General features: G+C 41.0%; 2 protein-coding genes across 5 annotated transcripts in view; one reads left to right on the top strand and one right to left on the bottom strand.

Moving 5' to 3' along the window:
- The window catches only part of LOC113034360 (multiple epidermal growth factor-like domains protein 11), a 265441-nt gene extending 259164 nt beyond the window's left edge, over positions 1–6277 (top strand). For all 4 annotated transcript variants that reach the window (XM_080299954.1, XM_080299959.1, XM_080299956.1 and 1 more), the window contains one exon: positions 4263–6277. In XM_080299954.1, coding sequence (XP_080156080.1) covers positions 4263–4468 — 206 coding nt within the window. In that variant the 3' untranslated portion in view covers positions 4469–6277. The remainder of the gene's footprint in view (positions 1–4262) is intronic.
- Positions 6278–14428: 8151 nt separating this feature from the next.
- On the bottom strand, positions 14429–26548 carry rab11a (RAB11a, member RAS oncogene family). The gene is made up of 5 exons (XM_026188772.2): positions 26358–26548; positions 21110–21305; positions 20429–20622; positions 20008–20088; positions 14429–16910 (listed from the first exon to the last, which is right to left on the bottom strand). The coding sequence occupies exons 1-5, from the start codon at positions 26395–26397 to the stop codon at positions 16774–16776; spliced, it is 648 nt and encodes a 215-aa protein (XP_026044557.1). The 5' UTR covers positions 26398–26548; the 3' UTR covers positions 14429–16773.
- Between the last annotated feature and the right edge of the window lie 173 nt (positions 26549–26721).

The raw sequence follows: 26721 nt of genomic DNA, 5'->3' as shown, positions 1-26721 counted from the left end.
AGGCAAAGGGTCCAGCCCAGGACTGGGATGGTGTAACTGATGACGTGGTCTGTAAGTGTAGATATCTGTTGAGTGAAAGGCACACTAAGCAAAAATTTAGCCTACAGCATCTGATGTCATGTCAGGTTGTCAGTCAATTCAATTCAGTTCAATTCAATTTTATTTATATAGCGTCAAATCACAACAGTCACCACAAGGCACTTTATATTGTTTCACTAGCTGGGCCCACGTCCTCGATTTAGGTTTTAGTAGATAAAGGTGAATGCTTGAACATGAATCGAGCGGCGGTTTCAAGGCCTTGAAGGGGACTGGTGACGGCTCCCGGGCCTGGCAGATCCCCATGTACTAAATAGAAGTGAAGAAGTTAAAGAATTGAAAAAAAGGAGGGACGGAAGGCGGGGCACGTAAACGAGAATGAACAGCTCGCAGAACTGGGGGAACCTATAGAGATGAGAACCGGAAGGAGCGTGTTTGGAGGTGTGGTCCCGCTACTGAAATTCCAATACTTAATCTCCAAAAGGTAGACCCTACAATAATATATACAGACAAAACCCAACAATCATATGACCCCCTATGAGCAAGCACTTTGGCGACAGTGGGAAGGAAAAACTCCCTTTTAACAGGAAGAAACCTCCAGCAGAACCAGGCTCAGGGAGGGGGGGGGCATCTGCTGTGACTGGTTGGGGTGAGAGAAGGAAGACAGGATAAAGACATGCTGTGGAAGAGAGACAGAGGTTAATAACACGTATGATTCAGTCCAGAGAAGTCTATTAAAACATAGTGAGTATTGCCATTTTTTTCATTGCTTAATTAGAATCTTGCAGCCCAACAAACAGCATCTTTGCTATCCTTTCTGTACGAGTCACCGCACTACACTAATAAAACTAGATCACAGAAAAATGTATAGTTCAGCAGGTGGAACTGAACCATGTGCTTTCAAGTATTTTTAAGGAATTCGCATGATAAGGTGGGGCCAGGTTTCACAACGAGTTCACCCGAAACTCTGGCTGATTGGGACCCACACCCAGTTTCACACCTTGGCTCAGGCGATTAGAGGATCATCAGGGGGTCCTTTGTCCCTCTGTGGGGGGAAACTCCCACTAGGTTTATATCTGGGACTCTCCACCATTTAACCTTAGAACTGAAGAAGCTTCTCGGATGAGAGGTGAAACGTCTTCAAGTAACTTAAAGAAGTCCAGACGCTTTTCTTTGCAAGCTCCTTTGACTACGATGACCTGGATGACTGAGAACCTTCACAGACATATTTTTATTTTTGAAGTTTTTTTGCTCCTAGTGATCTTCACTTTTGCTCCCTTCCCTTTTCCAGCCCACTTGTCAACCAATCAGCAATCAGCAGACTTATAGGTAATCCTTGTACATTAATGCACAGTTGTGGTTATGGAGGATTGCATGGGCTAATGTACTGACTAACCTCCTTGGAGAATGTGTCTTGGCCGTGTGCTAGAACCTCAGTTTTACCAGAATTGCGATGGAGGAAGTTAGAGCATATCCAATTAGTAATGGCAGAGAAACGTTTGTTGAGGCAGGGGAAGCTGTTAAGGTTGTTGGGTTTGACAGAAGGGTATGTCAAAACCGTGTGTCATCTACATTAAACTAAACCCATTAATGAGATGGCCCAGGAGTAACATATATTAAAAAAAACTGAATTGGTCCAAGGATTGAGCCCTGGGGGACTCCACATGCAAGCAGTACAGATGAATGCATACACTGATTAATAGAAATTCTGAAGTATCTGTTTGATAAGTATGAAGAAAACCATCTGAGGGCAGTACCAGTGGTGCCAACCCAGTTTTGTAGTCTGTTAATAAGTAGCTTGATCAACAGTATCAAAGGCTACAGATCAGTCGAGCAGAACTTGAATGGAATGCTCACCTTTATCTGAGTGCATTACAATATCATTTTCAGTAAAGCTGTTTTAGTGCTGTGGTTTTATCTGTAACCACAAGAGAATTTATCAAAGATGTTTCCTACAATAATTTGAAGGAGCTGAAGAACAACAACTTTCTCAAGGATTTTGAAAATAAACAGGAGTTTGGAAATTGGTCTATAATTATAAAAACAGTGGGATCTAACAAGGAAAGACACTGGCTGTTTTCAAGCAATCTGGAATGGGGCCAGACACCAGGGGGATCATGACATTATCACAGAATTATGACACTCTGTGGTTCAAGTGTTTGAATTTGATGCCTGTAGTACATTTTACTAAGTTTGGACTTGATTGAAATAAGGCAGAAGAAAACTTATTTTCTTTGTTGACAACAGCATTGTATCTGGTTGTTCAGTGATGACGCGACGAATCCTAATTCCGGGCCTAAAGTAATAATAATAATAATAATAATACATTTTATTTGAGGGCGCCTTTCAGAAACCCAAGGTCACCTTACAAAACACACAATTAATAAAAGGAACAATAGTCATAAAATACATAAAATAAGTTAAAATTACAAAACAGAGCGTGACAACAGATAAAATCAGCATTAAAGCGAATAAGCCAGTTTAAACAGATGTGTTTTGAGCTGTGTCTTAAATACGGAGAGGGAGTCAATATTTCTTAGTGCAGGAGGAAGAGAGTTCCAGAGCCGAGGAGCAGAGCGACTGAAAGCTCTGTTCCCCATAGTAATAAGGTGCGAGGATGGAACAGAAAGATGAATAGCAGATGATGATCTAAGAGGGCGGGAAACAGTGGTGATATGGAGCAGGTCACACAAATATGAAGGAGCAGATTTATGGATACACTTGTATGTAAGAAGTAAGATTTTAAAATTTATCCTGGCTTCTATGGGCAACCAGTGAAGCTGCTGAAGAACTGGGGTAATATGAGCACTTAACGGAGTACGGGTTATAATCCAAGCTGCAGAATTTTGAAGAAGTTGGAGTTTATGAAGGGACCTTTTAGGGAGACCAAATAGGAGGGAATTACAGTAATCAATACGGGACGTAATAAGACTATGGACAAGGATGGCAGGAGCATGGGGAGTAAGGAAGGGACGGAGTCGGTGAATATTACGTAAATGGAAGTAAGTAGACCGGGTTATGTAATTAATGTGAGACTGGAATGAAAGAGTATTATCAAGTATGACACCCAAACTCTTAACCTGAGGGGAGGGGAGGGTGGGAGAATTTTCAACGTTAATGGAAAAGCTGTGGGATTTGGTTAAGATAGATGGTGAACCAACAAGTAAAACTTCAGTTTTATTACTGTTAAGTTTGAGGAAATTGGAGGAGAACCAGGATCTAATCTCAATAAGACAGTCTGAGAGGGAGGTAGGTGGGAGGGATGAATTGGGTTTAGAAGAAAGGTAGAGCTGGGTGTCATCGGCATAACAGTGAAAATTTATGGTTTTAACTAAGGTTAAAGTTAAAGTAGTAGGTTAAAGTAGTCTGCGTTTAATATGGCTTTTGTGTTGTTAACATGTTTAATGTTTTGTATTTTCTTCTATTTGATCTCAAAAAGCTCCTAAAACAGTCAGTGATCACTGTTGACCTCCCTCGGCTTTTATTACCGCTAATCATTTATTTAAGCTCAGTTTTTAAAACCTTAGGATGTAACTACAGCCCAGCCCATGCAGCAGTATATGAATGACTAACCTCGTATTGTGGATGGATTATCTCAGTTGTTCTCCTGGCTGAAGTTTGGTCCTTTTACAGCATCCTGCCATGCGATTACATTTGTTCCTGACCACCCAGAACACTCACGTTAACTTTTATCCAGTGGAAAAAAAGTTAGCTTGTTTATATTATGCTAACATAGCTGTGTCGCTAGCGGTCACGTAGCACATCATTATATACCAGCTAGCCCAACTTCAGTAACCCTACAAACGTCACTGCTGTTTAGTTTTCTGTCTTCATTTATGCTGGAAGTGATAACAGAGCTGTACGTTTTAATTTGTTTCCAAAACCCCGCAGTCAGGACATGCTATATTGTATTTAGATAGAAGCTAGCGAGCTAACTCCCTGCTAACTTCTAACTCCGTTAAATGTCATAAATTCCGTTTTCATGGATGCCTGGATGTTAAACTCAATTGTTACACCTGGTAGAGCAGAACGCTGATCATTTTATTAAAGATGAAAGACTTTAGACAGTTTTTCAACTCTCAGTAATGCTGAGTGATCGTTTGATATATGGACCTGCAGCGGAGTTTAGACCCAGACACGGCTAGTGACGTCAGACTGAACAACCGGATTGTGTAAATTATATAAATGAAATAAAAGACCCACTCTCTTGGTTTTTGTTCCCCCAGAACCAACCATAAGTATTGTGCCGGCAAGTGGTGCTGCAGTGGTTCCCAGTTACCCTCAGAACCCATACGACCTCCCCAGGAACAGCCACATCCCGAGCCACTACGACCTGCTGCCAATGCGCCCCAGCCCCTCCCACAGCCACAGCCTCACCCTGAACAGCTGCAGTCCCCCACTGCCCGGCAGCCCCACCAGTTCCCTGCTCTAGGGCCCCCCAACAGGATCCAGTGCACTCAGAACTAAGAAACTGAAGTATGAAAGTAGAAAGTGTTTTGACACTGATGAGTAAATACAGGTTGATATTTAAAGGATGGAGAAAATGTGTTGCTGGGACTAATACTTACTTATTTATTTTCTAAGTAGCATTTTATTTGTTTGTTTTGTTTGTTTTTCTTTTTGTTTTGCAGTGTCCAGACTGCTAGACGGCTGTTTGACATTTTACTATGATATACCAACCAACCAGTCTGAGCTGTTTTGTGTCAGTCACCAGTACATCTTTATATTCTTATTTTCACACCAAAATTGCCAGCAGCGGGGTAATACAAGTACATATACACATAAATATACTCGTTTCAGCGGTTTTTGAGACATCTCGACTCAGAAGATGAATGTCAAAAAAGAAACTGACTTGCTCACGTAAAGACTGCAATGGCTGTGCCAAAGAAAGGACTGAGGCCCACTGTACATCTGCAAAGACTACTTTATTTACTAGCATGTTAGGTCCAAATGAACATCATGTGGGCATTACGGTTGTGCTGTGGGAAAGAAATCCAATGGACTCCTCCGAAGAAAAGGCTCTCTATCCTTTTATTTCCCCAGAAAAAAGGACTGAGAAAAGGACAGAAAAAAAGATAACTGGAGTATCTTCAGACTTACAGCACCTGTATAGTATTTTATACACACTGTTTCTTATTTCGTGTTTACATATTTAAAGATCCTGCTGGGGTTCATGTTTTTGCTCAGAAACGTTATTTTTTGTATGTACTGTAGACAAAGTGGTGTATTTGATGTACACTTACTGTACACCTCGTGATTATAGTTGTAATTTTTTTTCTTTATGTTGAGCTTATTATACATGCATGTAAAAAGGTGATTCAGGGCATAATGGTTAGTGAGGAATACCCTTATTCTTTGGCTTTTATTGTGATCATGGTCAGATGGCTAAGCTCTTTTGCTGATAATTGCCATGCTACTGTGGACATGCCATTTGGAACATACTTCTTGGAAATATAAATATATTTTAGGTTGGAAGTTGTGGTTATAACAGTTCTGTAGGCAACTTCCCCCTTCCCTGATTTTATTGTAGAGTCGCTAGAGTTTTGTTACTAAACACAATTAAATGTGTTTTCATGTAGCTCTGACAAAAATGTGTTATGCAACGTAGCAGTAACTTTAAAATGATAGACATACAATCACTTTAAATATTCAGACTGCTCTCCTTTTTTACAGATTATAGATTTACACTATAATTGATGAAATGATAGATTTTCAGTTATATTTATTCATCACCTAATGCTTAGAAATGTTTGAATGAGTTCAACTAATGTTATTTTAACCCAACCAGTTAACTAAAACAAGCTGAAGACTTAAACCAGGCTTTTAACTGGCTGAAACTCATGAAGACCAACTGCTTACACAAAGGAATGAATTAAGGATTCACAAATACATTTTTATTTTGTCTTACAAATACATTGTTTCATCATAAATTTGCATTTACAAAGTGCGCAAAAGTAAAAGGGTCTGAAGCAACTAAAGTTCGGCTGTAGCAAACAGCAATAAGAGGACATGTTGACAATCTTATGTGTACAGTTTGCTATCCCAATGATTTGGTTTCCTGTTTTTGTTCTATTTGCTCTGATTTATCTTGTTTTTTTTAGTGGTTTGATATGTTTGATCCAAACAATAGTTCATGTGTATAGGTGTATGTAGTGCTGCTTACATTTTTGGGGGGGAGGGTGTGTGTTTGTTTTTTTGTTTTTGAAAACCCTGAAATGAATAAAGTCATGACAGCTCAGGAGAGTGGTGTCATATGTTGATTTTAAAAAACAAACAAACTCTGTTTTCACCTTTCATCCAGAGATATAAAGCTGCAGTCATGTGGTGGAATGTTTCTGTTTTTAATGTTTAATGTTTACCCAGAAGTTTGGGAGTCCTCCTTTTCCTGTAAAAATGATTCCGTTTGCTAATCAGGTCTTAATAGGGGGCCGCACGCCTGCCCAATGAGTTCATATCCACCATCTGGTCTTCTTGTGTGGAGTTTGCATGTTCTTCCTGTTATTACATGGGTTCTCTCTGGGTACTCCATCTTCCTCACACAATCCAAAGACATGCAGTTAGTGGAGCTGGGTTATTTTAATTCTAAATTCCCAAATTCTGGTTGTCTGTCTGTCTGTGTTAGCTTAGACTGGCGACCTGTCCAGGGTGAATGCTGCCTGTTGGCCTATGGTAGGTGGAAGATAATGAATTGCTGGGTTTTAATAAAAGTTGAAGGTGTAATTGGCCAGATTTGAATTATTAGTAGTAATTTATTCTAATGGCATGATTTGCAGATCTATTTTAATCACATTGTGTTTATTGTTTATTTGCTTCAGTTTATCCTGCTATCCACATTACAAATCCTGGAACTGTCAGTGGGAATCTTTTGATTATCCTATTAGATCAGAGTACTTAGTGAGGAATAATCATACCATCATTTCCATCACTAAGGCTACTTGGGGTCCACAGGAGACATCACACAGCTCCTGAGAGACCATACAGAATAGTAGTTCTGTGGGTGGACAGACCAATTCCTGTGGTTCAATGCCTCACAATATTCTTAACAATATGTTGTTATTCTTGAAGGCATAGTAAGGCTTTCTCATGCACAAAGAGTTTAACCTTGATAGTCTTGATGGATAACATTTACATTTACAATAATTGATTACACAGCGGTGAAGAGTAGACTTTATCAAAGTAGACGTCTTTCTGAAAGCACTGTAACTAAGTTTAAGAATATAATCCACCCACTGTTATCATCTTCAGTGCCCTGTACCAACACAGAGATGAGCAGCTATCTGAACGCTGCTCCAACAGAGGTCGATTATCTTGTTAATAATTTCACCTCCTCACTACGTACGACTCTGGATACTGTAGCTCCTGTGAAAACTAAGGTCTCTAATCAGAAGTACCTGACTCCGCGGTATAATTCTCAAACACGTAGCCTAAAGCAGATGACTCGTAATCTGGAGAGGAAATGGCGTGTCACAAATTTAGAGGATCATCATTTAGCCTGGAGAAATAGTTTGTTGCTTTATAAGAAAGCCCTCCGCAAAGCCAGAACATCTTACTATTCGTCACTGATTGAGGTAAATAAGAACAACCCCAGGTTTCTCTTCAGCTCTGTAGCCAGGCTGACAAACAGTCAGAGCTCTGTTGAGCCAACCATCCCTTTAACGTTAACTAGTAATGACTTCATGAACTTCTTCACAAATAAAATTTTTATCATTAGAGAAAAAATTACCAGTAATCATCCCACAGATGTAATATTATCTACAGCTACTCTTAGTACCATTGATGTTAAGTTAGACTCTTTTTCTCCAATTGATCTTTCTGAGTCAACTTCAATAATTACTTCCTCCAAACCATCAACGTGTCTTTTAGACCCCATTCCTACAAAACTGCTCAAAGAAGTCCTGCCATTAATTAATGCTTCGATCTTAAATATGATCAACCTATCTCTAATGATCGGCTATGTACCACAGGCCTTCAAGCTGGCTGTAGTTAAACCTTTACTCAAAAAGCATCTCTAGACCCAGCAGTCTTAGCTAATTATAGGCCAATCGCCAACCTTCCTTTATATCAAACATCCTTGAAAGAGTAGTTGTCAAACAGCTAACAGATCATCTGCAGAGGAATGGTTTATTTGAAGAGTTTCAGTCAGGTTTCAGAGCTCATCACAGCACAGAAACAGCTTTAGTGAAGGTTACAAATGATCTTCTTATGGCCTCTGACAGTGGACTCATCTCTGTGCTTGTCCTGCAAGACCTCAGTGCAGCGTTCGATACTGTCGACCATAATATCCTATTAGAGCGATTAGAACATGCTGTAGGTATTACAGGTACTGCACTGCAGTGGTTTGTATCATATCTATCTAATAGACTCCAGTTTGTGCATGTAAATGGAGAGTCCTCTTCACACACTGAGGTTAATTATGGAGTTCCACAAGGTTCAGTGCTAGGACCAATTCTGTTTACATTATACATGCTTCCCTTAGGCAGCATCATTAGAAGGCATAGTATACATTTTCACTGCTATGCAGATGACACCCAGCTCTATCTGTCCATGAAGCCAGATAACACACACCAATGAGTTAAACTGCAGGAATGTCTTAAAGACATAAAGACCTGGATGGCCGCTAACTTTCTGCTTCTTAATTCAGATCAAACTGAGGTTATTGTACTCGGCCCTGAAAAGCCTAGAAATATGGTATCTAACCAGATTCTTACTCTGGATGGCATTACCTTGGCCTCCAGTAACGCTGTGAGGAACCTTGGAGTCATTTTTGACCAGGACATGTCCTTCAACGCACATATTAAACAAATATGTAAGACTGCTTTCTTCCATTTGTGCAACATCTCTAAAATTAGAAATATCCTGTCTCAGAGTGACGCTGAAAAACTAGTTCATGCATTTATTACTTCCAGGCTGGACGACTGTAATTCATTATTATCAGGATGTCCAAAAAACTCACTGAAAAGCCTTCAGCTGATCCAAAATGCTGCAGCAAGAGTCCTGACAGGGACTAGAAAGAGAGAGCAGATTTCTCCTGTTTTGGCTTCCTGTTAAATCCACAATTCAAAATCCTGCTCCTCACATACAAGGTCTTAAATAATCAGGCCCCATCTTATCTTAATGACCTTGTAGTACCATATCACCCTATTAGAGCACTTGGCTCTCGCTCTGCAGGCCTACTTGTTGTTCCTAGAGTATTTAAAAGTAGAATGGGAGGCAGAGCCTTCAGTTTTCAGGCCCCTCTTCTGTGGAACCAGCTTCCAGTTTGGATTCAGGAGACAGACACTATCTCTACTTTCAAGATTAGGCATTTAAACTTTCCTTTTTGCTAAAGCATATAGTTAGGGCTGGACCAGGTGACCCTGAATCCTCCCTTAGTTATGCTGCAATAGACGTAGGCTGCCGGGGATTCCCATGATGCATTGAGTTTTTCCTTTCCAGTCACCTTTCTCACTCACTATGTGTTAACAGACCTCTCTGCATTGAATCATATCTGTTATTAACCTCTGTCTCTCTTCCACAGCATGTCTTTATCCTGTCTTCCTTCTCAACCAATCACAGCAGGTGGCCCCGCCCCTCCCTGAGCCTGGTTCTGCCGGATGTTTCTTCCTGTTAAAAGGGAGTTTTTCCTTCCCACTGTCGCCAAAGTGCTGCTCATAGGGGGTCACATGATTGTTGGGTTTTTCTCTGTATCTATGAATCGCCTTGAGGCGACTTTTGTTGTGATTTGGCGCTATATAAATAAAATTGAATTGAATTGAATTGAATTGAATATCAAATGTTCAGGCTGATACATGTTGACAATTGACATTAGTGATTAGTGAGTGAAAGAGCTAAGGTCCAGGGGATGATGAGCTACTTCCCTATATGTTGCAGCTTGATATATAATAATTAATATGCAAACGAATAAGTAACTAAAGCTTTAAAATAAAGGTAAGACTTTATAATGTGACACTAGTAAGCATTGCTAAGGTAAATGCTTAACCCTTTCATGCATGAATTATGACAACCTCAATCAGGATTTTTTTCTTAAGTATTTTTATTCTGGCATGAAAAGATTAATAAAAATACTTAAGAAAAAATCCTGATTGAGGTTGTCATAATTCATGCATGACAGAGTTAAATAACAATAATTACGATGAAATACGTGTATAGGAATTTCTTTTATTTATGTATTAATCACATTATTTTATTGTATAATGCCTTGGTGCCACTGGATTGTAGCATGTCTCACACTCATACAGTAAGACAGACGGTGGGGGTCTAGTAAGGAAGTTTGTTCCTTTCGTTTCTGAACAGCCAAAACGAGTGGAAGGGGTAAGGGAGGGAACTCTTAGTTTATCCTTGCCCATCTGCTCCTACTGTGCCCTGTCTCAGAATCTATCATGCCGCCCTATACTCCTGCACCCTATGCCTCCAAGTTTGGCAATTTATGAGTCAGATTGAAATATGTTGGAGAAGGAGAACTTCCCACTAGAGATTATGTTGCGGAGGAATTGCTTTTTCAGTCCTCTTGGGTGAATCCTTGGACATTTACTCTTTCATCTCTCTCCCAAACAGAAGGGACTTTGAACTGTGTTTTTTCCAGGAAGCTCCTCTTCGATGTTTCATGGAGATTGTTGCTTCAAACTCTGGCCAACCAAAATGGAAAGAGTGGACAGTAGAATCATCTCTTCAAATTGAAATGACCACCCTTGTGGTCAAATTCTGGACAGGAAGAATCCCTGATCATGGCATCGACTTATATTTGAAAAGATATCGTGAGGTGTTACATCCACCTATTAAACCGAGGGACAAATTATGGGTTCGGAAGTTTAAAGTTCGTCTTCGGAGAGATGAAGATGGACATTTCATCCATATCCCCAATTCCATCTCTCTGGGCCCGTACAATGGTCGTGTTATCTATCCAAGCGGCTAGATGCTTTATTTGCCAGGCTTCTGATCATCAAGTAAAAGAATGTCCCACGATGCGGAAATCTGGGACATAAAGCTAAAATATGTCAAAATGAAAGTGAATTTGTGGTCAAAAAGGACATACTTTTTTCACATGTCCGAGATCATATAAAACATATAATTTTATTTTTGTATTTCAAGATCACAATAATCTTCCAATTTAGAACTACAAGTTTAAAAAGAACTAACACAAATAAAATACACTTCAGTTAAATACTTATAATTTTTTTCCAAACCACTTGGAGCCGCAGTATGAAGACTAAAGAGCCGCATGCGAATCCGGAGCCGCAGGTTGCCGACCCCAGCCATAGACAAAGCGATTCTGTGAACTAAGGTGTAGGTCTATTAGGTTGGCGGATGGATACTGGAGTGCAAAAGTAAAACCAATGGAAAATGGACAAGAAAAGTTCAAAGCCATCAGGTGCTCAGTTTAGAAAAAAGAGAAAAAAGAAGAGAAACGAGCAAAAGATGCAGGTAAGCAGACGTGTGATTGGATAAGGGCAGGTCATCCTGAAACAATCAGAATCATATTATGATTACTTTATGAATCCCTAAGGAAAGGATGTGGATTACAGTTGCTCCAAGAAGAAATGGTAAAAAATAGTAACAGACTAAACTCCAAATAATACATTATGTTACAGATTTTACACATTTAAGAAATAACACTAATATATACAGATCAGTCAATTATAAGCATCAAGGATTAACAGAGGTGATTATCAATAAATATCAAGAAAATTGAGAAGAATATTACAGAGCAGAAAAGAGTGTGTGCAAAAAGGGTGAAACTGTTGCAGTGTTTACAGTGTGTTAGATGGAGGAGTTGTACAGGGAGATGACCACAGACAGGAATGACTTCCTGTGTCGTTCAGTGGTGCTTTTTGGTGACCTCAGTCTCTCACTGATCGTGCTCCTGTGACTAGCCAGCATGTCATGGAGTGGGTGGGAGGTATTATCCAACATTGTCTTTATCTTGGACAACATCTGCCTCTCAGACACCACCCTAACCAGCTCCATCCCCACAACATTACTGGCCCTCTGGATCAGTTAATTTAGCCTGTTGGCATCTGTGACCCTCGACCTGCTGCCCCAGCATGCAACAGCATAGAGGATGGCACTGACCACAACAGATACAACAAGATAACATCAATTAGTAGGGATAGCGAAAACTTCCGTTTACATTCGTTAGCCACTTGGCTATGATAGTAAACAGTAGACACTGATGTAGCTTATTGAATCTTTTGGACTGTGTTCAGCACAATATTAATGAGTCATTGTCAGTTGATTTGTCCTGTTCTCATTGTATGACAGATTATGATGGCTGTTTGGTAGCCGTTTGCATACTATGCATACTCTCTCTCTCTCTTCATATGTGTGTGTGTGTGTGTTTGTTTCTCTGGTGAAATTCAGTATGGTTCCGACAACAGTTTTATGTTAATGTGCAATCCTTAATATGTTTAATATGCGCGCCAGAGGGAGTGTTCGCCCAGGGCGCCAAACAGGCTAGGACCGCCACTGGTATGGAGTGACACATGTCCAATGTAGTGGTTTATGTGCAAGTATGCCATCAACACTGACACAAGTGCAAGAAAACAGCCTTTGAATAGCTGTCCACTGTCGTGACCGCTATGCGTGAAAGGGTTAATACTGTGCTAAAGGCTAAATACTTCACTCTTCATCAAACAAGTCTCAGCTATCTTCACAACAGAAAAATAACACAGACAAGCCTCCTTTGTTAGTGGATGGGACTGGGGTCAAACTAAAACATTCATTATTTTTGGTTTAATTAGTCTCCTTTCCTTAGTTTACTACTAACTTAATACTTCAGTGGTCATTTCTATGGAATTTTAAACTCTCTAACCTGTAAAACTGTTACTGTATTGTTACTGTATTGAATAAATATGAGTGTAAAAGCCAAGCTCTCAATTTCCCGGTCGATCTACGTCACCACCCTCACCTATGGTCACGAGCAGTGGGTAGGGACCAGAAAAACGAGACTGCGGATACAAGCACCGGAAATGAGCTTCCTCCAAAGCGTAGCTGGTGTCTCCCTTACAGATAGGGTGAGGGGTTTGGACATCCGGACGGAGCTCAGAGTAGAGCCGCTGCTCCTCCACATCGAAAGAAGCCGGTTGAGGTGGTTCGAGCATCTGACAAGGATGCCTCCTGGGCGCCTCCTGGTCGAGGTGTTCCGGGCATGTCCCACCAGGAGGCCCCGGGGCAGACCCAGGACACGCTGGAGAGAGAGATCATATTATTACTTTGACCCTACCTACATTACAGTGTTCTGTTTGCATCTGGAAATAAATATTTTTATGTTCTGCATCTCTTTGTGCTTTGTCTGTGTCATTTTTCTATTGAGAAAATAACTGTACTTTCAATTTCATTTATAAATGCTTTATAAAGCAAAAACAGACGGCTGTTTTACTGCCAAAACAGCTGTGACCCATCAAGTCATGGAGTCCACCAGACCCTTGAAGATATGCTGTGGTATCTGGCACCAAGACGTTAGCAACAGATTCTTTAAGTTGCCAGGTAGAGCCTCCATGTATTGGACTTCCTTAACTGGATTGAATTTGTCTTTTTTGTTTCGTAGCAAGATGCATTATCCTGCTGAAAGATGCCGAAGCCATGAAGAATCACACTGCCTCCGCCGGCTTGCCTTCTTCCCATAGTGCCAGGTGTTCCCCAGGTGTGCGACACACACACACCTAGCCATCCTGTGAAGTAAAAGAAAGTGTGATTCATCAGCCCAGGCCTCAATGCTCGGACCATGGTCCAGTCCCGATGCTCGTGTGCCCATTGTTGCCACTTTCTGCAGTGGATATTTCGGCGCAGGCACCCTGACTGGTCTGCGGCTCTGCAGCCCCATACACAACAAACTGCTGTGCACGGTGTGTCCTGACAGCTTTTGATTAAAACCAGCATAACTTTTCTGCATTTTGAGCCAGAGCAGTTCATCGATTGAATTGCACCAGCCTTTGCTCCTCACATGCATAAAAAAGCTTTACGCCACCACTGTTCCTTTTTTGGACATTTTAAAAAGCTACACAGATAGCAAGGAAACATTGAAACAATGTTTAGTCAATATCAGGCGATGTCATAGAACCAACGTTGAGATCTGACGTCAGTATACTGACCACTGGCTGGCAACACAAGAGCTTCAGTTTGGAAGCCCAGTCATGTAGCTGATGACCTAGGCTCAAAGGTCACACAGATCTAACCATCACAATGTGGCCATCGTCAAACCCGCTCAAATTCTTATGCTTACCCATTTTTCCTGTTTCTAACGTAACTCTGAGATAAAAATGTTCACTGACACTATGATGAGATGATCAGTAGTATTCACGTCACCTGTCAGTGGCCATAATGTTATACCTGACGGCAGTAAGACTTCACAGTACAATAAAAATCTACAATTAAAAAAAAAAGTAAAATCCAGAAAGCTTTTTGACCGGTGCGCTTTATTAAGATGAATTGATAACTTAAGATATAGACACAATTGTACAATTTATCAATCTGTACAGAACAAAACCGTTCATTTTGACCCGTTCTCATATTTAACGCTCCAAATTCATTGAAATGACATAATTTCTCACTTATGTGTTTACACTGAAATTACAGTCAGTTATAGAATTCAATAGTTAAAAAAAGAAAGAAATCAAAACACATATTTAAAAAAAAACAAAGAAACACACACACATACACACACAGGGAAAAATGAAGACAACAAAGGTACATGAAACAAGAAATCATATTGTCAGAAGAAAGAAATTGCTTTGTCCACAGATTTCCTGCTGTCAAGTCTGGAGAGGCCCAGTGGACAGTGCCGTCTGTTCGATAAAACGCCATTGGCACGGCCAGCTAAAGCTCACACATTCTGGAGTTACCCATTTACCCTCTTCTGCTAGACACATACACCAAGTTCGGGCTTTGTATATGTCTGCGATAACCTGAAATTTCAGCTTGAAGGCTTTTAGCAGGAGCCTGCCAGTTAGCGGATTAAACTGAGCTAACTCGTTAAGCATGTTGTATTCGTTAGCCAAGCCTAACCAACCATCAAGATTTCATAAACGGTAATGACAATGTTAGCTACATAAGGCGATACAATGTGGAGGTGCAGTCGTACACAAAGCCATGCATTGTGTTGAAGTCAGAGGCAGCTTGGTGTGCGTAGGCTTTATGTGACAGGGGCAACATGGCTGTCCTCCTCCTCGAGAGACACACAAAGCTTGGTTAATGAGGAGGCGGACACGACGGTGAGCTGTTAGTGAGCGTATGAGAAGCGGTCTCCACAGGTCGAGGAGGCATTCGTAAGTTGGCCAGAAGCTTAAGCCGCTGATTTTTGTTGTTTGCCAGAGGAGCAACTTCACACTAAATTAGGTTCGGTTCAGACTCCACGTCACTTTTTGGTTCTTAAACAGACCCGGTGTCCCAAACTGGCAAAAGAGGTCCAAATTTTGTATGTGCAGCAAAAGCCTAATCCTAAATAAGTAAGCATGTTTACTAGATCAGCTCTTACACTTAAGTGCATGATTTATTAAGCAAATCAAACCTTGAAAAACATCTTTCTCAGTGTGTCTTAACTACAGTACTGTGGTTACATGCAAAGCAGAATTGGCTAGACAACAGGAAACTTCACATTATAAGATTACTGACTATAATAGGAATGTCATACAAGACTGCTATCAGCTACTTTACTCATACTTCTTTTTCCTTCACTTGCTATAGAAGTCGCATTACAGGAAAAAACCCAAACAGCCATGTGCTAGTTTCTGCATAGTGGTCAAATATGTTGGAAATTAATGCATGTTTTCTTAATGCTGAGCAAAAAAGCCTGCTAGATTTATTCTGTATTCAGTCCCGTTCAACGTGAGCATGAGTAACTCGGTATGCAGCCACTTAAAATAGAACATGATGATTCAAATGCACAGGCTTCCTGTTCAGGGTTCCTAAAATGATGATAGTGTTCCACATTTAGTCCAGTTCAAGTCAACCACCTGGACGTCAGAGGTCCATCTTCGGCATGCTGTCACGAACCCGTCACCTGCTGCAAATGCAGTGACGATGCCGACAAAGTTTACCAGGCTGCGCGCCACATGCTAGCTACACTCCCCTGGCCTTTCCACTAACTGAAGCTCAACAAATGTAAAAGAGTCCGGCGTCATTTTCACAGAAATCACATCAAACAGCATGACACTACCGGAGCAAACGTCCGCAATGTGCTCGATACATCCACGTAGTTTCCAAAACAGTACATTGCACTAAAGAGGAGGTGAGGGGCGCTAAAATAACAGAGGCAAAGCTTTAAATTCAGATTTAGTAGCAGATATATGATACAAGACATTAAAAAAGGTGGAGAAATCAACTGGAGCACTGAGCTTGAGAAGAAGAAAACGAATCACATTCATATATTAAGACATTTTTGTGACATGTCAGCGCATCTGCAGTAATGAAATCTAACGTGATATGAAATGCCTGCTGCTTGCTGTCCTGCAGTAGTCTAAAGACAACGGGGCTCTGCTTAGGGAGGGCCGCCCCACATGGGTTCATCCTAAACTGGGATAATATTTACCGGGGGAAGGGGAAGAATAGGGTTAGCAGGAGGAGGTAGGTGCAGAGATCAGGTCACGGCTTCGAAGCTGCGGCTCATTCCCCACACGCCAAACAGTATGTCGAGGCAGTCTATTATCCGAGGGGGGGGCTTAAGGTTGATGGGGATCGAGGGAGGAAAGGACAGGGAGAAATGGGGGAATTGGGGGGAGAGATAGTAGCGGATCTGAGGCTGGGCTAGATGTTCTGACAGCACTGCATCTTTGGTTTGTTCTCAGTGGGCTGCACCTGGATATTAACCACGTTGTTGCTGGGAGACATGTCGCTCTCCTGGCGCTCCGACATCTGCTTCTGGGAGACGATACGGTAAATCTCTGATGGGAGGACGAGGAGGAGAAGAAAAGTAATGCGTCAAGTTGATAGATGATAGACATGTGACAAAACAAATTATTCTTATGGAAGGCGTGTAATTCCTCCATGCAGCTGACTAACAGGAAGCATGGCAGCCAAAAAAACAATGGCCGACTTTTCTCATCATGTAAGTCATTACTACAACTATCACTGAAAGAGACTCTTTTAAAACTTTCATAACATCCCGTAAGTGTCTAGCTGAAAATCAATCGAGCTTTAAATGTTGGCTCCGCCTCTTCCAAGTACTGTCGTCCTGTGACCAGGATGTAGATCACACCTACTTTCTGGTCATCACACAGTGTTATCTAACAAATACCATGCATGCATTTTATTCCCCAGTGTCACATGTTATTAAAAACACTGTGCAAATATGTTCCTGCAGAAAAGTAGTTAGTTGCAACCTGCAAACATTAAACAGAAGGCGAAACAGTATTTAATCAGAGTAAACCAACTGTGATTGGATTCTAGCAGAGAGCACTGAGTGTCATTGTGCTCGGTACTCTATGGAGAGAAAAAATCTAAAACCCGAGTATCACGTTTGTTGTTCACTTTAAGTACAATTACACATTTAAAGTATGAACACAACCAAAGAGCAATCTCCGATGGAAAACTGCAGTTACTCTAACGGCCACTGGAAGCTGATGCCAAAAGAGAGTCAGTACCCATTAGTGATGGGTCGTTCGCGAACGAAATGGCTCTTAGAGCCGGCTCTTTGACGTGAACGACGAGAGCCGGCTCCTTATCGCGAGCCGTGATGGCTCGGGTTTTTTTTTTTTCTCTCACCCTCTGTCTCGCACTTTTTTTCCGCTTCACTCTGCACGCGAGCCTTGTGCTTTACTTTCACTCAGTAGCACAGGAACAGAGCCAGAGGGGGAGAGAGAGAAAGAGAGCCAGGGACAACAACTTCACATTAGAAAGGTATAGTAATCATCCACAACTATTTTCAGTTGCAGATGATAAAGGATTCAGAAAGTGCGGATTCATGCGGGCCCATATGACAGAGAATGTGCATGTTCTTTTTGTTTTCATATTATAATTTATATTTAATTGTGTTTTGCAGTGTTTTATGTTGTTTTCACTTTAAATTTGTAAAAGGAAACAGCTGAAAATTTAAATAGTTAAAAGTTGAAATGTGAATAGTTGATTTTTGTATTATATGATTTATTTATTACATTTTATGTGGCTTGAATAAATAAAAGTATATTTACAGTGGCCCCTAGAGACAAAGCACATACAAACTTCAAATCACGTACGAACTCTGAAGCATGTACAAACTCCAAAACACGTAAAAACACGTACAAACTCCAAAACACGTAAAAACTCCAAAACGCGTAAAAACACGTACAAACTCCGAAGCACGTAAAAACTCAGAAGCACATAAAAACTCAAAACACGTACAAAAGACAACAGAAGTGCTCCAGGATGCTGTGCCCAGTGTTGAGCTTTTGTTATCTTGTGGCTACACAATCCAGCAAGTACCAACGACCGGATTTGGTGTGTGATAGTAACAGGTAGATGAACTTTTTTTTTAATTATTTGAATATATTTGAGTGCCTGTGTATAAATACACAAACAATACACACATGCTTTCAATTGTGTAATTTAAGTGATCTAGTAGCTCTGCTTTGGAAGTTCAGTTCATGCTAGAAATGTGTTTTGGAGTTTGTACGTGTTTTGTCTCTAGGGGCCACCGCATATATTTATATATAAACATATATAAATAAAACCACTTTTTTATGTTAGTAATTCCTTTTGTGCATAATTTTATATTATTGTGAATAATAAATTAATTAAAGCAACAAAACAACCTGAAGAGCCGGTTCGGAGCCGAAAGAGCCGGCTCTTTTTAGTGAGCCGAACCGAAAGAGCCGGATCTCTAAAAGGAGCCGGAAATCCCATCACTAGTACCCATCAAATCTAAATCAAAGTGCTCAACTTTTCAACAGAAATATGTTTAGAGTAGGGTTGGGCGAATATATCGACGATTGTTTTTAAACAGGCGATTTATTTATTTGTCTGCCCATCAGTAAGTTTGCTAATAATGATGGCGCTAATAGAAGCAGTCAACAGAAGAAAAAACAGCGCTGTTTTAACAGCACCCTCTTTCATCTGCGAGCAAACGCCCCCTCCTCAGAGTGCGCCCAGATGCTCGTCGATGGAGCTGCAGAAGCGGGCGATAGCCTAGCATACTCACCGGATGGTGGACACGTACATGCTGTGCAGGTTAGTCTGAGTACTTTGCTCACACTATACGTCTGCACACGTGACACGCTGCTTTGGTTACATCCTTAGGCTTACGTCTTTCATCCCAAATTGGTGACTTTATATTTTTTTAGTGTTAACGCGCCGTCGCCATGACTGATGCGATTTACAATTAACGTATCTGCAGCGCAGACTGGCTCAAAATCCCTGAAATGTCTCTGTCAACGGATTTCGGCAGTTTCTCCAAAGTTTGTTCAGTCTGTGCTCCAGATGGGTTGAGCTCGTTGAAAATTGTAATCACGTTAACGCGATGACCACGTTAATGCCGACAGGCCTAATTTTTTGGGGGGGGGAAATCAGTCTGTGCATGATTACATTGCTCGGCCCATCAAAAAGTCTGCGCATGCGTTAACAAATCGCCCATCAGCGATTATCGGACTGATGACTGTTGGTTGGAAAATTTTTACATATCGCCCAACCCTAGTTTACAGTCTGACACACACACACACACACACACACACACACACACACACACACACACACACACACACACAAAATATTTGCCTGGGTAATCCCCATAAAAACTGTAAACAACCCACTATGACATAAAGTGAGTCCAGAAAGGCTGTGGGGTCAACTCTGTTTACTCCCAGCAGCAGAAGTTCACTTGGCACCAAACTTCCTCACACTGTGACCGGCCTCATAAAAGTGACAGCTCTTGATAACAAAGAAACCTGTTCAACTGGGCAGCATTCCCTCAGATATCAGTGGCCAACAGTGTGTTACTTGATGGGTATTTTTTACCTTATGGTGACCTGTGAAAGGACAGGAGTCTAAAGGTGCACACACATCACACACCTGTCAGAATGGTCTGGAAGGCCGTCTCTACATTGGTGGAGTCCAAAGCCGATGTCTCCAGAAAAGATAAGCCATTCTTCTCTGCGGGGCAAAGCGGAACAATCATTATGAGCAGATCATATATGTAGCATTTTCACAAACAATGAGTCAGTCTGAGCCATTACACAGGTTTATCTGAATGTGTGCACCACACACAGTTACACAGAATTACTTCACTGTGTAGCACAGCAAATGAAAGATGGGTCTTATTACTAGTATCACTAATGCATTGATCCTCAGAGCATAGTTCTAATATTTAGAATTTTTACAAGATTTCAGGCTCTAGAATTGCCATTTAGGGTATTCTATCATGAGATTTCTGTGTAATTGTGATACTTAATAGACACTTTATTCCACAGGGTAACAGAAAAGGATGTCTCACCAGCAAAAGCCCGGGCCTCATCAGTGGGAACAGCCCTGAGGTGGCGCAGGTCACTCTTGTTGCCCACCAGCATGATAACAATGTTGCTGTCAGCGTGATCCCTCAGCTCCTTCAGCCAGCGCTCCACATTCTCATAAGTTAAATGCTTGGCAATGTCATAGACCAGGAGAGCACCAACGGCCCCACGGTAGTATCTGCATCAGAGCCATGTGCACATGGACACACTCGTTATTACACTGTCGCAGTGAGAGCTGAAACAAACCTGAACACTGTGTGTGCAGGTGCTGAGGGGTATGTTGGAGGGCTGTGGTTTATTGTTCGGTCAATATTAGCTATGGTCATGATTTTCCAACAACTGAACAGTCATTGAACTACATCAGCCCACAACACATCATTTCCTCGAGAAACTGTAAGATTTTTACATCAGCTCAACTTATTGACTTTGTTTTGGGTTTTTTTGAGTAAAAAAATATTAATATTCCAAGAAATTTACTTGGTTTTTGAGAGTGGAGAACTGTGGATGTTTTTTGGATAACAATTTTCCCTTGAAATATCCAACTCATCTGATGGAATTATTAAATAAGTAACACTGGTGGTTATTAACTTAATAAAATAAATTCACTGATATATAACAAGAGATCTAGACGTGAATCCTCCTCTGGCAGTCGCTGTTATACTCACGCTGAGGTTATGGCTCGGTAACGCTCCTGACCCGCTGTGTCCCATATCTGGGCCTTCACCGTCTTGCCATCCACCTGGATACTCCGCGTGGCAAACTCGACTCCAATGGTGCTCTTGCTCTCCAGGTTGAACTCATTGCGGGTGAAGCGGGACAACAGGTTACTCTTTCCCACACCCGAATCCCCAATAAGGACCACTGAATCACACAATGGAGAAAATGCAACGTAACTGAATCTGGGCAAGAAAACAGTAAAATGATACCGGTATAAAAGATGGTCAATATAAAGTCCACAGAACTTATTCCATCCATGTTTTTACACACACACACACACGCACGCACGCACACACACACACACACACACACGCACAGTGGTCCCTCGCTATAACGCGGTTGGCTGTAGACTAGGGATGGGTACCGGTGTACCCATCCCGTTTTCTGACATAAACGGTAGTAACCAGACCGAAAAGCAGCGCACATTTCGGTGCTTTTTTTCCCTGAGATGTCATACACTTTGAATTCTAGCCAATCATTTTACCTTTGCGAGCGTAGTAGGCGGGCCCAGGTACGTACGTTCTTTTAGAGCAGAGCTACAGATTAAAAACGCCCAAGGCGAAGCGGTCAAAAGTCTGGCTGTACTTCACAGCAAAAGATGCAAACTCAGCAGCAACAAGTGCTTTAAGCTGATACTGTGATACTGTCAAAGGAGGTAACACCTCGAATCCGATGAAACACCTGGCGATGCATAGCGTTTTTTTTAAAAGCCGAGAAATGCACCGTATTTGATAGCTTGCTGTGAGACCTCACACCGTGCACATCTACTGCGGGTGGGTTGCCTGTTATGCAACATCCCCCAAGAACCCGAAGAGGAGAGTCCTGGCCCCTAGCCCTGCCAGTGTAGCAGAAATGATGAGGATGATGATGCAGCAGCAGCCGTTCTTCTCTGCGGGAGTAGCTTAATGTTGTTCGTGTGTAATTTACGTTGAGTAGGCTAACCACGTTATTACATTAATGCATGTAAGGTGAACTAGCAAACATCATCATAGCTACATGCGGCTGTCTTCTTGTTTGATGGCAGATACTAACTTCACCCTGGCCAAAAAGGCTAAAATGACAAAAGAAAAAGTGGAAAACAGTTAAACATGAGAGGTTTTTGGACCAATTTTGTGTTCTCCATTCCTTAAGCACCGGTTTGAGCACCGGCACCGTTTCAAAAGTACCGGTTTGGCACCGGTATTGGATAAAACCTAAACGATACCCATCCCTACTGTAGACCATTGTCAATCAATCTCGTGCTGTGCCTCCTGTACAGTACAGAATTGTTCAGTGGCTGGCAGTGTAACTCTGAAATGCTGTACTGTATGTTTGTACGTTTTCTCCCTAACAAACAACAATGTTGACAAAACGTCGTCACTTGCAGGAGCCTTTGGTTTGAACTTTGAGAGTTTAAACAAGAGAGAAAAGTGTGAAAATGTTCACGCCTGTCTGAGAAAAGTGTATTAAGTGTGTAGTGAGGGGTTTCACCGCCTTAAAACATCTAGAATAACTGATAATAACTAAAAATAAAGTTGCCTACTTCGCAGATTTCACCTATCATGGGTTATTTTTAGAACTTAACTCCCGCGATAAACGAGGGAGCGCTGTGTACATACACACACACACAAAGGTATATAAACCAACAATATAATAACCAATCTAAATCTTATATACAGAAAATACAGGATTACAGAAATGAAATGACCACCACAGAATGTACATAAGGTGTAGCTGCAGTCTAGCAGTGTGAAAGTTCAACTGGGAGATGGTGAAGAAACAGTTACACTGTTAAACTGTACTTATTTAAAATAAACAATATACGTAATGTTGCAGTACACGTTTGACTTCTGTTACAAAAGAAATAATATTTAAGTCAAAATGAACCTTATATTTTTCACATTAAAATGAAACCCTTCCCAGCAATAATTGCAATGCAGCCTCTGCATAAAATAACACAATCATCAGAAATATTCCTGGAGCTCATCTCATCAGCTAAACACAGCTCATAGCCAATAATTACACTTATGTGAAAACTAGAGCTGCGATAAAACTATTTGACATTTGGGTTTTAATTCATTACCTTAAATTACACAATGTAAACTTTTGTAAAAGTCTTTAAATTGCTAGGCCTAACTTAGCATTACTACTCTTGTGTGATATTCTTTAGTAATATCCACGCCTAACATCATATCCATTTTCTACAAACTAGTTAGCATCAGTGTTTTCTGGTGATGCCGGTAGGATTAGAGCCTACTCCAGCAGAAATCTGACAATAAGCAAGTCCACTACAGATAAAGGCCTAAAACAGATACACACAAATTCAAAAAAAACATCTGCAGCTGTTCATTTTCAGTCTTTGGGAGCACGATAGGCCCACATAGATTAGAAAAACAACAATTTTCAAAAAGCCTAGCCATGTTTCTACTGTAAGAGAACAAAGCGGTTCGTGTTTTATGAAATTCTGGGATGTTATGAGGATGTTTTCCCACTGCAGGGCCTTTATGGTGGCCTTCACTGTTAATCATGTTCCAACCACAGGAACATAAAAGAAAAATGCAACGACTGTTGGGTAGATACTTTGGACTGATCCCAGACATGTGCACATATATAACCTCACACAATATGTTCAGTTTAAAGCGCTCTAATGTGCAGCCGTCACCTTAGAAGTCATAATAATGTTTTGAGTAGCACAGGCAGCAATCTTGGGGATCCTTTTCTACCCAAAAGAAGAATCATAACCTACAAAACACCCATTTTTCTGTGAGCATGCACAGATCCTGAAGCAGAAAGCCCGGTGTAACAGAGAAAGCTGATAATCAACTCTGTGATTCCTGTTATCTTCAATAGGGAAAGGTATGAGGTCACCCGCCTGAAAACTTCAATGAGGTTTTGTTGAACAAGCAAAGGCAGAGAAAGCCTGTCTGTCTTGAACTTTGTTAGTAGTCATCATACTGCAACGAATACAGAAAAAACAACTCATAAAGCGTGTTAATAAGTTTGTGACAGCTTCAACTGGGACCTCAAAAGCACACAGCAGGATAAGGCAAATTTTATAAACAGGAATGTGACAGCAAAATGAGGAGAGTGGTGGGATCCCAAATATCTAAAGTGAATTTTACCATATGTGAAAGTCTGCTGTTTATCTCATAGGTTGTTGGTTGTTCAAAAAAAGCCACTAAATCTTTAAAAAATAAAGATGTTGGCCTATCACAGAAACTAGTGTGGGTACAAATATATAACTTAGCACAGAAAGTAATGAAATTAGTGTTCGGTTCATTATTTCTTTAATGGAAGAATGTTGCCTGGCAATAAATCTTAAACCATTAAAGAACCAGTTTATTTCCCCTTAAATGCTGCCTGATGGTGAAAGGAAGACAGAGTTGTGGGTTAAGTAACAAAGGTGAGTATGTGGGTTACACCAATAACAACTTGCCAAAACTTCCAATGCCAACGTCAGACATATTCTGCTGCTGACTCGTTATTCAGTTATTGGATTGAAAATGTGAAGAAACAAGACACACCGGCAATTTCACAATTTATTCATTTAACAGAGACTTCAGTAGCATGTGGAAGAACCAAACAGCCACGACAGCCTCATCTTCTCCTCATGCTTGGTCACACACTGCTGTGGGATTGCATCCTATTCTTCAACCCATATTTATTACAAGGCAGCCAGTGTGGTTGTGTTGGTTACTCTGGCAGGACTAGCACCCTCCATCCTGATGCCACAAGCATTCAGCTGTGTTGACATCAGGACTGCTGGCAGGTCATTCCATGCTCTCCACACCTATATTCTGGATTTAGTCTCTGATAAACTCCACTCTGTGTGGGTTAAGCGTCTTGGAGGACAGAGATTGTTCCCAGACTGTGGAGATATGGATTGCCACTGGTTACAGAAACTCATCTTGATATCTAGCTCCACTGAGATTACCAGTGATGAGAAGCTTTGTTTTTTCACTGAGGAAGATGCTGCTCTTCACCATCACACTGCCTCCACCAAAAGCTTTCACCGTATCGGTGCATAAATCAGCACAGGGTTCTCCACATCCTCTCCATACTCTGACACTTGACACTATGAGCCAACTGCAGTAAGCACAATCTGGACTCATTGCTGAACGTAACATTCCTATACACATTCAGGGTTCAACTGCACCCATTATCAACACTAAATGAAACTAACAGTGAAGGGCAGTCATGGCAGTCTGTTCCAGGTTGTCTGGTTACAAAACCATAAGAAATATTGTCCTCCAAACTTTGATTGCAAATCTGTAGAAGACTGAGTACCACACTGACAGTGTGTTTGTGATGTTGTCTTGTTGGAACACCGACTGCACAGCCTGTCTCTGATATCCACCCTCATATGGGACCTGGCCTTCAATGTGGAGATGGCACTAGGACTCACTCAAAAATAATGCTGAAACTTAGTCTTGTAAAACACCAACTTGAAATTGCCCTATGACATGGATCTCATCCAGATCAGTCAAACATGTTGACTGATCAGGTTCATGCCCTGCTAATCAGACATCAGATTGTCCATACCTGGCGTACCAGAAGCTCAAAACAAGAGTTGATAGTTGTTTGACATTGGCATAGTTCTTCATGGGTGCAACCCAAACATGCGATACCATTTAAGGAGTAATAGAAAGGCATTCCAACAGTACACGACTTATTACCAAGAAGCATTGTTATGACACAAAAATAGTAATAGTAATCTTCCTGACTTTTTAAGCAAATTTTACACATTCACAGTAACAAAAATACTTTAAAAATAACATAATGGCGAAAAGAATGATTTGGGTCACTTTTAAAATTGTGGTCACGTGTTCATGAAGCAGCTCTTAACGCATTCTTTCCAATCCTCACACAAGTTCCTGTAGCTTGTCAAGCTCGACCTAAGATAACGTGATAACGGTTAACGCTAGGCGTGTCCGCGCCTACCATCAACAAGCTAACAGTAGCTAACAGCTAATGTTCTTTTCTTTTCGCCCCATCACTTCAATACACCGTACGTAAAGAAAATAGCACTATAACGCCAACCCTCAAGTGAAGGCCGTTTAGAGGTATACACCCTCAAATCAATTTCCTGAAAGCTCGGTGAAAATCAACCACAGCACAAAGGTTGACGCTGGCTTAGTTAGCCTGACAGCTGACCAGCTGGCCTGTTTAGCTTATCGGCTAAAAGCTACGACACTAACGAGAAATTCACATTTTTACCTTTGAATAAATAATCGTATTCATCGTCTCTAGTCCCCATCGTCTTATTGAGATTGAATATTTAGTCCAAGATATGCTTCGTTTCAAAGCAAATACGGCAATCTGCAGTATTTTACTCTTCCAACGGGAATGTGTTTGGGAGCCGTACTTCCGTATTTTCTTCTTCTCATTCGCTGCCGCAGAAAAACGACATAATTCTGACATCAGACATCTAGTGGTCAAAAATATACGTCCCAACTATCAACTTTTCCTTTAGGGCCGATATATGGAAGTAAATACGTTGCAAAATGCGAGAGCTGTCAAAAAAAGAGATAATGTGTAAAAAAAAATGTAAACTTGTATTTTCACTTGCGCTTTAAATGTA

This window comes from Astatotilapia calliptera, chromosome 1 (genome assembly GCF_964374335.1).
Source record: "Astatotilapia calliptera chromosome 1, fAstCal68.1, whole genome shotgun sequence".
Taxonomy (NCBI): Eukaryota; Metazoa; Chordata; class Actinopteri; order Cichliformes; family Cichlidae; genus Astatotilapia; species Astatotilapia calliptera.
This window is presented reverse-complemented; position numbering and strand designations above follow the sequence as displayed.